Source organism: Ursus arctos, unplaced genomic scaffold (assembly GCF_023065955.2).
Source record: "Ursus arctos isolate Adak ecotype North America unplaced genomic scaffold, UrsArc2.0 scaffold_26, whole genome shotgun sequence".
Taxonomy (NCBI): Eukaryota; Metazoa; Chordata; class Mammalia; order Carnivora; family Ursidae; genus Ursus; species Ursus arctos.
The window spans coordinates 35,179,107-35,192,571 of NW_026622941.1; the positions used below are offsets into that span (position 1 = coordinate 35,179,107).

Below are 13,465 nucleotides of genomic sequence, written 5' to 3' on the forward strand. Positions count from 1 at the left end.
TAATTATGAATTCCAATTATTTCTAACTCTTTGTTGGAACTTAAGGACATATTAGAAAATAAGGCATCCCTGAAGCCTTCCTGATAGTGATGGAAAATAGACAGTGCTCTGGATGTGAAATTAACATGCAGGCAAATCTAGCCCTTATTTGTGCTTTTGGTTTAATTACACTTAACGACATAAATGTGTGGTTTTGTAAGGCAAAGACATTACAACAGAGTGATAAATGTGGTGAATTTATGTTACCATGGTATTCTCTTATTACTGTGTTCTACTTGGTCTATAAATCACCTTTGCATTGAGGTTTTCTTGGTCAGGCCATGTTAACCTTACCTTTGCCTCATTTCTTTGAATCTTTTTATTGTAACTTCAAACAATCTAGGTAGTTTGCATGAGTATAAAAGTGTCTGGGTGCAACATGAAAGTGTCTGGATGGGTGTATTTTGTCTTTTTGTGGAATGTTCGGTTATTCTCATCACTGATGTTTTTAAGTCTTGGGGAGGACCAATAAGAACATCTCTCTTCTCTGCACAAGTTCTACATAAATAAAGAAATACGAAGTTTATGGAGACCAAAATATTATCTCTATTCTGAAAGACTACGTACTGGAGAATGTGGCTTGTATCTGCAGGCAGGGGGACTCCTTAGTACTAAAATCCACAATTAAGTGGGCTTCCTCAGACTCAGGCAATACTGCTCTGACATACGTCCGCTGGAGGAGCAGAACGGAATTTGGTGTGCTCTCCAGGAGAGACTTGATCTCTAGAGAAAAAGTGCTAAGCTACACAAAGTCACTTCTCCCCTGTAAGAGGAGACAGGTTAGGAATGACATAACTGATGGGGCATTCCCTACCTTCCGAAAGGAAACAACCCGGACTAAGGAATAGCCATCCCCCCAGCAGTGTTAATCCTCTTGTGATAATCTGATCATTAGAAAAATGGTATGATTAGTTGTAATGGATTTATCCCAACATATTTAATACAAGGAATAGTTGAGATTTCAGTTAATGCTTTGTATTTAGCAGCTATCTAAAAATGTTTTTCTTCCCATGTATTTGTTGTGCAAGCTAGGGTGGCACCTGGCCACACATTGGCAATTTTACAAATATGACACTGATCTCCCATGTGCCGCTGCAGTAGGTATCACTGTTTTACCTTATGTGTTAATGATAAACCATGGTAGCATCTAGCCTGTTACAATATCAGTATTCCTCACCACCAACACATCGTAAGTTATGACTTCCCCCAGGCACTGGCAAATAACTATTTCTAAAACTGTACAAGAGACTAATCCAAATGAGATTATATTTGGAATGATTTTCCTACTAATCTCTCTGAAGTTGCTGGTTTGCATACTTGATTAAATAAAAATTTGTAAGTTTTCTGTCATAATTTCAAGTTAATATACTATAAAAATAGTCAATCTCATTTTGCATAGTAGTGTAACTGCATTGAGGACAGATAGATCTTTGAATTAAAAGTATTGAGAAATATACCAATATTCTAACCACAGATTTTTCACTTTCATCACAGAAAAGTAAACATCAGTAATATTCAACAGTGATTAAGTCATAGATACAGTTGTGATGTTTAGGATGGGAAAACAATTTACACTATATAAATATTAAATATTATATTATTAGCAATCGAGGGGTGCCTGAGTGGCTCAGTTGGTTAAGTATCCGACTCTTGATTTCAGCTCAGGTCATGATCTCAGGGTTGTAAGATGGAGCCTCACATCAGGCTCTGTGCTGGGCTAGGAGCCTGCTTAAGATTGTTTCTCTCCCTCTGCCCTTACCCCACACCTCTCTCACTCTATCTCTCTTCCTCGCAAATAAATAAATAAATGCCATTGAAGTTTAGAATAATGGCTATGTTATGTTATTCTTTAATGAAACACTTATAATACAGTCTAGAACACCATAACACTATGTAAGTGTATTTTATTTTATTTTTTAAAAGCTTTTATTTATTTATTTGAGAGAGAGAGAGTGCATGCACAAGCATGGGGAGGGACAGAGAGAGGGGCGGAAGCATGCTCTTGTTGAGTAGGGAGCCCAACTCAGGGTTCCATCCCAGTACCTCAGCATCACAGCCTGAGCTGAAGGCAGATGCTTAACCAACCGAGGCACCCAGGCACCCTATAAGTGTCTTTTAAATAAGAACTAAATAAAATAGTGGATTTGGTAAGAGTAGAAATTCAAGCAAAAATGGTACCATGGATTCTAATGGGTTGTATATTTTTATCTCTTTTCTGTAAATGCAGTTTGTTGGCTATCCAGAGTGTGGTGTGGTGCTTATTTGTTTTGCTTGTTTATTCTTTCTATATCTGAGATAAGTTATAAATTTTAGTAGATTAAAACTCAGAAGCAATATTGCCAGCATGCTTACAGATGTAAGAACTCTAATATCTAAATTACAAGGCACTGCTATTCATTTAGTTTGCATAGACACCAATCATCTAAAAAAACCTGCCGTATATATTGTTTTATCAGTAATATAGGCATCAAAACTGTGACTAAAATGACATAAAATATGGTGAAAAATATGACACATTGTGTGAATTATAGTAGAGATCAAAAGAAAATATCATTAGTGACATTTACTACACAAAGGTTGCCCTTTGAAATTATTCAATTATTTCATGCTATGAAAGGTAATTTTCACAAAGGTTCTTTTGCCCTGTCATCATGTCAAACATTTTATTAAGGTAAAGCAAGTGTTTATAGTATGAATATTTTACTTTTATTTCTATTTTGTGGTCTCAGATCTTTCCTCATAAAATCATATATCATGTTAGATTTTGTTATTTCCATGACTCAGATTCTAAAGTGGCTCCTGTTGGCCTTCAGAATAATTATAGAGCCTAGAGTTATTTATTGCTATTTAAAAAATTATCCAAAATTCAGGGGCTTAAAACAAGAATAAGTATTTGTGATCTCACATAGTTTTTCTGGGTGAGCAATTTGGAAGCAGCTTAGGTAGTTCTGCCTTGAGATCTCTCATGAGGTTAATGTCAATATATCAGGTAGGGCTACAGTCATGTGAAGACTTAACCAAAAGGTTCTCTTCCAAGATGGCTCTCTCAAAGGGGACGGAAAGTTGGTGCTAGATGTTCGCTGGAGCCCTCAATTCCTCACCATATAGATTTTTCCATAGAGCAACTTAATTGCTCCAAGACATGACAGCTGATTTCCCCCAGATGGGCAATTCAAGAGAGAGACCATACTGGTCTGGAGACAGACCAAGACCTGGCCATGGAAGTCACTCGTTGTCACTTCAGCCATATTTTATTGGTCATGTAGACCAATTATAATTCATTGTGGAAGGATACTACACGTGGGATTACTAGCAAGAGGTGAAACTCAGTGGGGCCATCTTGGAGATTGGTGACCATACTTCATAAATGTTTATTTTGGTTAAAAGTATTGAATTGAGTTAGAGGGCCACATTTATCTGCATAACTCAATGTCACTGTTTCTTGTCATACCTGTAATTTCTAGCCTTCTTTAAAAATCTCAAACACTTGCTTCTGGTGGTCCCCAGGGGAATATCATATAGACTGATGAATTAATCTGTTATATTCTGTTGTAACACCCTCTTTTGGTGTCCACTGCCACTGTTGGTGGGGGAGGGTGCTATTTAAGGCTGGTGTCTCATCACGGCTACAGCTTCAAGATTTCATCTACTCAATGTTGAGATCCATGCCAATGGTAAGGTTTCCCAGTGCTTCCAAATTTGTAAGTTCTTAAGCTACTAAAATAATAATGAAGTCTATGAAATCATTCTTATTTCAGATATGCACTTATTTTCACCTAAAAATGGAAAAAAGTCTTTTTTGCACCTCTGAATTATATATTTTATTCCTGAAAATACCCAAAGAATATGTTCCTATGGCTTGTAGGGCTTAAAACCTGGATCCATGGGCTGAGCTTCACCATGATATGTATCATGTGCTTTAGATACAATACTGTTTTCCTATTTTATTTTATGCCCAGCCAGGATACCTCAAGAAAACAAATTATTGAAAATATTGGAAATTTTTTCTTTCAATTCATCAGACCCGTCTGAATCCCATCTTTAGGCTCAAACCAGCCACCTGCCATGTATGCATAACACAGCACATGTTAAACACATGTATCCCCAGTACATTTAGCAGCTATGTAAATAATAGGTGTTGAAAAGATAACGGAGTTAGAAAATTGTCAATCTATAGACTCATTAAATGTATGTTTATAAAGATATATCTAGACCTTGGTTTATATATGTTAGATTTACTCAGTGCAAGCATGTCAAGGAACCTTTGCTACTTCAGTTCAAAATTGGCAGTGTGAAGTTCTTACCAAAACTCGGTAGAAGCTCCCAGGGAGCTTTAGTCTTTAAACACTTATTGGCATATCTCTCTCATTTATGAATAATTCTTTTTTTCCAACATCTTATGTAAAGCGCTATATAACTTGATTCAACACTCTTTTCCCCACTTCCAGTTGGATTGCTTCTTCCAAACTCTTCTCATAGAGAAATTGAGGAACTGCAGTGCTTAAGTTGTTCTGAGAAATGTTTTCATAAGCTATGAAATTCAGGGTGAGAAAAAAATGAATCACATCTGAATTTCACGTTCAAATTAACATAATTCTAGTACTTTTTAGTGTCTTCCTTTTTCTTCATTAGTCTAGTCAATGATTTGTCTGCTTTATACAAAAAATGTTTTTACTTTGTTTATAGTCTATATTTTATTTTTGCCTTCAATTCATTTTTTTTGCTTTTATCATCTTTCTTTTGCATTCTGTGAGTTTACTCTCTTGTTCCTTTTCTTCTTAAGTTTGATATTTCCTTATATCCAGTCTTTGTTTTGTAGTAGCAATGGAAGTAGCAAGCAGTTTTTTTTTTAGGTGGGGGAGGCTGATTGAATTTTGTTCACTATTTATTCCTTTCATCTTTCTATCCGTCCTATACACCTCCATTTAGGGTATAAGTCATGCATTCAAAGGCCACTCTTTTAGTAGCTACCCTTGCAATTTTACTGTGCATATTTAAAAATTAAGCAAGTTTCCAGCTAACCAGTGTCTTAATTACCTCCCAAATGATGAAAGTTCCTTAGAACATTTTAACTAGATCAACCTCTTCTTACTTATATGAACTTATTGTTCAGTATTCTAGTTCTTTTTTTTAACCCACAAAGTAGACATTAACATTTTTATTATTTTATACAAATGATATTGGTTTAGATTTGATAATGTTGATCAATTTCTTTTCTCACCATTCCTTTTTGTCTCAGGTATTTCTACAGAGGTCATTTCTGGAATCAGGTTTATTTTCTTTGAAGTGCAACCTTTAGAAGGTTTTTAAATAAAGGTATATAGGATATACTCTCTTAATTTTTATGCTTTAAAAATTTTTTAAATCTTTGTGACAGTTGTCTTTTAAGTGGAATATTTAGTCCACTTTCACTTATTAATTACCAATATATTTGTGTTTGAATCTAGCATTTTGTTATGTGCTAGCTTTTGGTTTGTCTTACCTTTCCTAAGTTCTTTTTTCCTCCTCTTTGCTTTCCTTTGGATAAATTAAATAATTTTATATTTTATTTTTTTTCTTATTCTATTACTTTGTTAGTTATGCATATTTTTATTCTTTTAGTGCTTATTCTGGAAAGTAAAACACAAATAATTACTAGTGTTTATCTTTAATTAATATTGCCAACACTTTACAAGAACTTTACAGCTTTTAACTCCATTTACCTTTTTCTATCTTTTGACTTACTTTTGTCATAAACTCAAATCCCACATGTGTTTTAAATCCTAAAAGATAGTAGTATTGTTATTTTAATTTTAAGTAACTGTATGGAGATATAATTGACGTACTGCACATATTTAACTGTATAGTTTTATAAACTTTGACATATGTACCCATCTGTGAAACTGTGGCCACAATCAAGATAAAAGTTTCTTCATGAGCTTTGGTAATACCTTTCTCCCATCCCTTCACACCTTTAGGCAATTAGTGTTCTGTTTAGTTTGCATTTTCTAGAAATTTATATAAATGGAATCACATAGTATGTACATATGTAACTGCTATTAAATCTATGATTATTAATTTCAGTCATTATTTTTCAGATCTGGATATTCGAGTTGATTTTCAAAGATACCTTCCAGTTCCTTGGTAAAATTCATAATATTTTCATCTATTTTCTGGAGCATGTTGATTATAGTTATTTTGACTTCTATGTCTTAGAACTCTAATATGTGCATCATCAATGAGTCTGTCTATATTGTCTTTTTTTTCTCTTGATTTTCAGTAATTTTTCTTGTCTCCTTTCCTTGTGTGCCTATTATTTTTAACTTGAATATCAGAGATAATATGTGAAGAACTTTAGAGGTCTGTGATGATCTTCCCTAGGGAAAATTTAATTTTCACCTGGTAAGCGGATAGAAACTGGGCTTTAGGCTTTCTTCAGGTTGGTCTGTTTCTGGTTTGTCCTTACTTCTATGATATAGTCCTTCATGTGTCACAACTGACACCCTGGACTTTGCTCAGAGTTCTTCTACTTTGGTGTATCCTGAATTCCAATTTTTGTTTCCTGAGCATCATGAGACTGTTAAATCTGAGCTTAGCTTTTTTCTCATACCTGCTGTTCTTTGCTTGGTTTTACCTCTCACCTACATAGTTTAGGTGTCACCAAATGCTCTGTGAGAAATTGTATTAGATGTTTGGGCTCACTTTTTGGGTTTCCCTTTTTCGGATATTTTGATTCCTCATGTCCTGGTTGCATTGGGAGCCCTGAACTGCAATTTCTGTCTCTCTGACCCACTCAGACTGCCTCAAACTCTAGGTCACAGTTTTCCATGTGGTCCCTGTGTCCCACACTGAAAATCAGCAAATCTTCCAAGGGGAAAAAGCAGCTTATTTTAAGTGTATTTTTCTTGTTTTCAGGGATCTTGACCCTTTAAATCTTTGCTGCCTTGTTTGCTCTTTGATGCCTTCAAACAGTTGCCTTCATTATGATGGATATTTGCACTAAGAACAAAAGTCTAGATTGATGGTACTTTTAAGCATTGTTTTATGACATCCTTTGTTACTTTTGGGAAGTATTCTGTCAGTATAAATGTTACTTTGAAGTAATCTGACTTCTCTGTCTGATTTTAAGATCTTTTCGTTATCTTTTAACAAAAGAAGGCCTACAGTTACTCCAACTTACTTCCTGAAGAGAGAGTTTCCTGGCTTCAATGCAGGAAGAAGGACATCAGGCAGAGGCTGGCGTCTCTGTGAGTTGAGGAGACAGAGTTGGGTGTGTGGAGAGGCTGAGACAGTTAGAACTCATAGGGAAGGTACTGGAGAGGAGAGCAGAGCACAGAGAAGTAATTCCAGAGACCAGCAGATACCCTTCAGTCTTTAAGTGATGTGTGATCAGCACATGCATGTAAAGGAACCACCATAGTGAGAGAAAGAACTACTCAAAAGGAGCATGGAAAAAAGTCCTTGGTGTTCACACAGGCCCTGGGATAGTTTGTGTGTCTACCAGGCAGAGAAGAAAAACCTTGCCATTTATGGTGAATACACAGAGGTGGGGTAGTAGGGCTAAATTAGCCTTAGACTAGAGGCTTTTCTGATGCTGTCTAAACAGGGCACTATTTTATATGAGTCCATTTTCTCTCCTTCCTTAGTATATCAGCTAGCATTTAAAAAAAAATCTTTATTTAGTGGTTGCCCTAGAGCTTGCAGTGTATATTTATAACTAATTCAGTCCACTTTCAAATAACACAATACTACTTTACAGGTAGTGTGAGTAATTTGTAATAACAAAATAATCCCAATTGTTTTTCCTGTCCTTTTATTATTGTTGTCTTTCATGTCATGTATGTATATGTATATACATAAATAAGCATATATATACATAAGATATATACATGTTTGAATATACTGTTGCTGTTATCATTTTGAACAAATACTTCTGTTAGATCAATTAAGAATAAGAGGAAAAAAACCTTTTATTTTACCTTCACTTATTCTTTTTTTTTTTTTTAAGATTTTATTTATTTATTGACAGAGAGAAAGACAGCCAGTGAGAGAGGGAACACAAGCAGGAGGAGTGGGAGAGGAAGAGGCAGGCTTCCCAGCGGAGCAGGGAGCCCAATGCGGGGCTCGATCCCAGGATCCTGGGATCACGCCCTGAGCTGGAGGCAGCCGCTTAACGACTGAGCCACCCAGGCACCCCATTTATTCTGTCTTTGATACTCGTCCTTTCTTATGTAGTTCCAGGTTTCTGACCTTTAGTTTTTCCTTTTCTTCAAAGAATTTCTTTTAACATGTCTTTTTTTTCCTTTTTTAAAAAAGATTTATTTTATTTTATTTTATTATTTTTTAAAAAATATTTTATTTATTTATTTGACACAGAGAGACAGCCAGCAAGAGAGGGAACACAAGCAGGGGGAGTGGAAGAGAAAGAAGCAGGCTCCCAGTGGAGGCGCCCAATATGGGGCTTGATCCTAGGACCCTGGGATCACGCCCTGAGCCGAAGGCAGACACTTAACGAGTGAGCCACCCGGGCACCCCTATTTATTTATTTTAGAGAGAGAGAGAGAGAGCGAGCATGCAAGCAGGGGGAGGGGCAGAAGGAGAGGGAGAAGGAGAGAATCTCAAACAGCTTCCCTGCTGAGCCCAGGGCCCAATGTGGGGCTGGATCTCATGAGCCTGAGATCATGACCTGAGCTGAAATCAAGAGTTCGATGCTTAACCGACTGAGCTAACTAGATGCCCCTTCTTTTAACAGTTCTTGCAAGGCTGGACTACTGGCAACAAATTCTGCTAGTTTTTGTTTGAGAAAGTCTTTATTTCTTCTTCACTTTTGATGGATAATTTCACAAAGTATAGAATTCTAGGTTAGTGGATTTTTTCTCTTAACATTTAAAATCTTTTACTCCACTCTCTTTTTGCTTCAATTGTTTCTGAGACGTTGGATCTTATCTTTGTTCCTCACAAGGGAAGGTTTTTTCCTCTGGTTTTTCCAGGATTTTTTTCTTTATCTTTGATTTTCTGTAGCTTGAAAATGATACACCTAAATACAGAGTTTTGTTTTGTTTTGTTTTGTATTTATGCTGCTTGGTGTTTCTTGAGCTTCCCAGATCTGTTATTTGATGTCAAACATTAATTTGGGGAAATTCTCAGTCATCATATTTCAAATATTTCTCCTGTTCCTTTTTCTTTTTCTTCTCCTTTTAGTTTTCCTGTTACATGTATGTTACACCTTTTCTAGTTCTTTGCATATTCTCTTCTACCTTTTTTGGTCTTTTTTTTCTCTTTAGTTTTCACTTTTGGAGATTTCTATTGAGATATCTTTAAGTTCAGAGATTCTTTCTTTACCAGGTTTAGCCTATTAATAACCCCATCAAAGGCATTCTTAATTTCTCTTACTGTGTTTATCTCCCGCATTTCTTTTTGGTTCTTTCTTAGGAAATCCATCTCTCTGCTAACATTTCCTATCTGTTCTTGCATGCTGTCTACTTTATCCATTAGAACCCTTATCTTATTGATCATTGTTTTAAATTCCTGGTCTGATAATTATAATATCATTGCCATGTCAGGTTCCAATGCTTCCTTTATCTCTTCAAATGGTGTTTTTTGTTTTCCTTTTAATATGCTTCCTGTTTTTTAACAACTGAGCATGCTGTACCAGGTTAAAAAGAACGCTTTAGCAATGTGGTAGTGAGGCATGGGGGGAGGAGAAGTGTTCTATAGTCCTGTGATTAGGTCTCAGTCTTTTAGTGAGACTATACTTCTGGACTGTGAGCTTCAGAAGGACTTCTCAATCACCTCTCTGCCCCTTTAATTGGGAGAGGATGACTAGAGTAGGCGACCTTTCATCTAGGTTAGAAGGCTCTGATAGATAACCTCAGCAGGTTGGGTTTGGTTTCTCCAGTGTTTACTACGGGATCCTGGTTGAGCCTCTAGAGGTAGAATTTATGAAAGCATAAGGCCTCTGCTATGACTGTGTTTTTTCCTGGAGGTTTTAGCTTCTGGACTTGTCCACACTGAGCCTCTAGCAATTTGTTTATTACAGTTCAAGTTTTCCTACCCCAGCGCTGATTGCCAAAGCAGTTTTTGCTTGCGAGTTTCTGCTCTGGTAAGCTCCTTCTGTTTGCCTGTCTGTCTTTTCAGTCTTGAGGGGCAGTAATTTTCCCTGTGTCCTCGCCTCTCTTACAGGTCCTAGGAGAGTTGTTCATTTTAAAATCTGTTCAGCTTGGTATTTGTTGTTAGGATGAAGTAGTGATTTCCAGGCATCTTATGTATGGAAGTGGAAATCTGTTATGAATTTTTAATATCTTTCTTTACTAAGTTTAAAAATGGAATGAGAAGAGAAAATAGCAAGTTTGCAAGTACAAGAAACCAGTCTGACAGAGTCAGAGGACTTATGGGAAACTATGAATGAAAACGAAGTTCAAGACAGAAAGAAAGAGTCAAAGAGACCTGGATACATGAATGCCGATAATAGAAATACTGGAATTTTCACCTCTGGCCTCGTTTTGTTTTCCTAGCATTTATGGTTGTTGGGAGGACCAGACCCTCTTTTTTCCTCTACTCCATGTATGATCAGGAGCTAGTGTCTAAGTCTTGTGGACAATCACCTTGTGATTGATTACAATTGCTTCAAACTATGGATTAGCCTACAGGGGATTAGTCTTGCCAATTCAATGTTTCCTTTTTAGTTGGATTAATAGAATGCCTGAAGTTAAATGAAACTTATTTTAAAGTATATTATTGTTTTTTAAAACTGATATCAATATAATGATGAAGACATAAAAATTTATTAATAGTAGTGATTATATTAATTTTTTAAGAATAGGGAGCTATATTTTCTATCCCTTTGCCCATTTTGAAATATAAAATTATGATAATAACTACAACCTCTAACATATCAGAACTATTTTATAAATTTTTACTTTTTTGACGGGTTTGTATCTTAAAAATGCTATTTAAGGTGATTTCACCTGTACAAGTCTGGAAGACATAGAACAAATTGATTTCATTAATATTACAGAATATTATAATATTCAATATGTATATATATAATATATATATCATATGTGTATAATTTATATGTATAAATTAAATGTGCTGCTAAATCTTATCTTGGGCTACAAACTAAGATGTAATGTTAATTTAGTATTCTTTTTATTCAGTGGCTATTTTTTCCTTAACAGGAAAAGTAGTACATAATAATAAATGAATACTTTAATTTTCTTTTGGGATCATACTTTTTCCTCTTGAGCAATAATAAACAATTTAGGTCAGTTAATCCTAAGAATAGTCTAATGGAAAAAGTCATATTATTACAGTAAAATATTAAAACTCTCTCAATAAAATGGAAGGTTTCTTACTGTTTTTTTCCTGTGGAGAATTATTTATGTCAACATGTGTTTATTTAGTAGATATATATTTTACTAAAAGTTTGTAATACGTACACTTTTGAAGTTGACATTACACTCTAGGTCTGAAAACACCATCATTCATGCTGGGTATCTAACCACAGTCTTATTTTTTGTTTTTTTTAGAACCTCTTTTGAATTACATATTGTAATATGTATTTGTAGTATTATATGGGATTATATTTCAATTCTTAATATTTAGTTTTCTGTCAAATTTAGTGAGTAACAAACATTTTATGTGTAAGCTCCTACTTCTAATGTGAAGAGAAATCATCTATTCAATGTTTTTAAAATCCTCTTTGTACACTGAAATAACAAGACTTGATCTGAATACTAATAGAATGGGGCCCTTAGGGTACAAGTTTTATGATCTTGTACTTTATATAATGCTACATTTGTCTAACTAGAATATCCTTTCTCCCTAATGATATTCTGGTGTGTTTTGTTAGATAATTTTCTTTCTTGATGTCCCATCCATAGGCTGTTTTATTTTAGTTATTTTTATTCTGTTGCCATTTTTCAATTAGTAAATCTTAAAACAAACAAACAAACAAACAAACATATCATGTCATGTTCCTATAAACTAGAAATTAACACAAATCGCCTGTGAATACTTTGTATATTTATTTTAATCTGATTGAAAGTGAATTTCAGTTAATATTGAAATGCTCTGATCCAGTTTCTTTTTATCCTTTATTCTCTTATTCTAGACATAAGAAATAGGATTTACATTATTCTGTGTTCTCATGTAAAGTGTTAAATATTAACTTGGCCTTTAAGGACTCTTATCAGTGTTACGTTAGCTTCATTTTAGACCTTAGAGAGGCATACAGTGACAGATAAAACATAAGGAGGAACATTTCCCCTTTTTCTCTCAGTAGGTAAGGATTTCTCTTTTTAATTTAAAGTATTTTGAGTTAGCAGACTACAGTAATCTCTCACTGACTAAACAAATCCTACAACCCCAGAGTTGGATGGGATCTTAAAAGTCACGTAATCCAACCCTTTAAACTAGACCTGGCTAGTGGCCATTTCTTCTTGTCTGCTCTGAAGGGAACTTATTACTTCCTGAAAGAGTACGTCCTATAAACTCTTTCTATGATTCTAATATATGAAATATTTAACAATGAAGATAACTACCTAGAAGACATCATCTCTGACCTGCATTTTAAGGCCCACGGGAAATGCAGGAGTTAGTCAAGAGATAGAGAAGGTAGAGTATCCCAGGCAGAGGGTTCAGCAGGAGCATTAGAAGCTGAAATCTATTTAGTGTTGATGGAACCAGAGTGGAGGGTAGGCGGTGGTGGGAAGGGAGAGGTACACTTGGGTCAAATCAAAGCAACGCCTTCTGTACCACGTTAAGGAGCTTGAGTTATAATGGAGGGATGGTGATCATTGATTTTAAGTGAAGGAACAATGTGACCACAGTTGCATTTCAGTTAGCTCTATTAGCTGTATGGAGGTTGGATTGGGAATGGAAAAGGTTGGATGAGGAAGACCAGTTAGGTTGTAATATTCCCATGGAGATATAATGAGAACCCAAATCATGAGAGAAGAGTATGGATATAAGGTCATAAAATAATGTGACTGTTGATCAAAATGGCAGGTATGCAGAAAAAAAGATCAAGAGTGCAATCTATCTTAAGTTATATCGAAAATAATAAGATGGTAAAGTCAGAAGTAGGAATGCATTTAGGGATAGAAAGCGTCAGATTGGAGACAGGGGTGGAGATTTGGAATGCATTTTTGTATCCTGAGTTTGAATTGGCAGTAGAACATTCAGGAGGAGAGCGAGCAGGTGACTCTTTCAGTCTGAATCTTGGAAGGAAAAGTTTATGCTGGAGATATTGGATATTAAACCCACAACAGTGGATGAGATCACGTAGTGATATGAGAAAGGTGAAAAGTGAGGACAGACCATGGGGAACATATCATTTATGGGACAAGTAGAAGAAGAGATGTCCAACGAGGTGACAGAATAATCAGGAAAGTAGGAAAAGAACAAGGAGTATTTGGTGTTCGAGAAGCCAAGGAAGTTAGTA

At 35.4% G+C, this 13,465-nt stretch overlaps 1 protein-coding gene across 9 annotated transcripts in view; it reads left to right on the forward strand.

Moving 5' to 3' along the window:
- TMEM117 (transmembrane protein 117) overlaps positions 1 to 13,465 on the forward strand; it is a 509,455-nt gene that overhangs the window by 95,362 nt on the left and 400,628 nt on the right. Inside the window, exon 3 of one of the 9 annotated variants that reach the window (XM_044385518.3) lies at positions 6,117 to 6,162. The exons of the other annotated variants lie outside the window; for them this stretch is intronic. Within the exon in view, the coding sequence (XP_044241453.1) occupies positions 6,117 to 6,162 (46 nt within the window). The remainder of the gene's footprint in view (positions 1 to 6,116; positions 6,163 to 13,465) is intronic. 9 annotated transcript variants of the gene reach the window in all.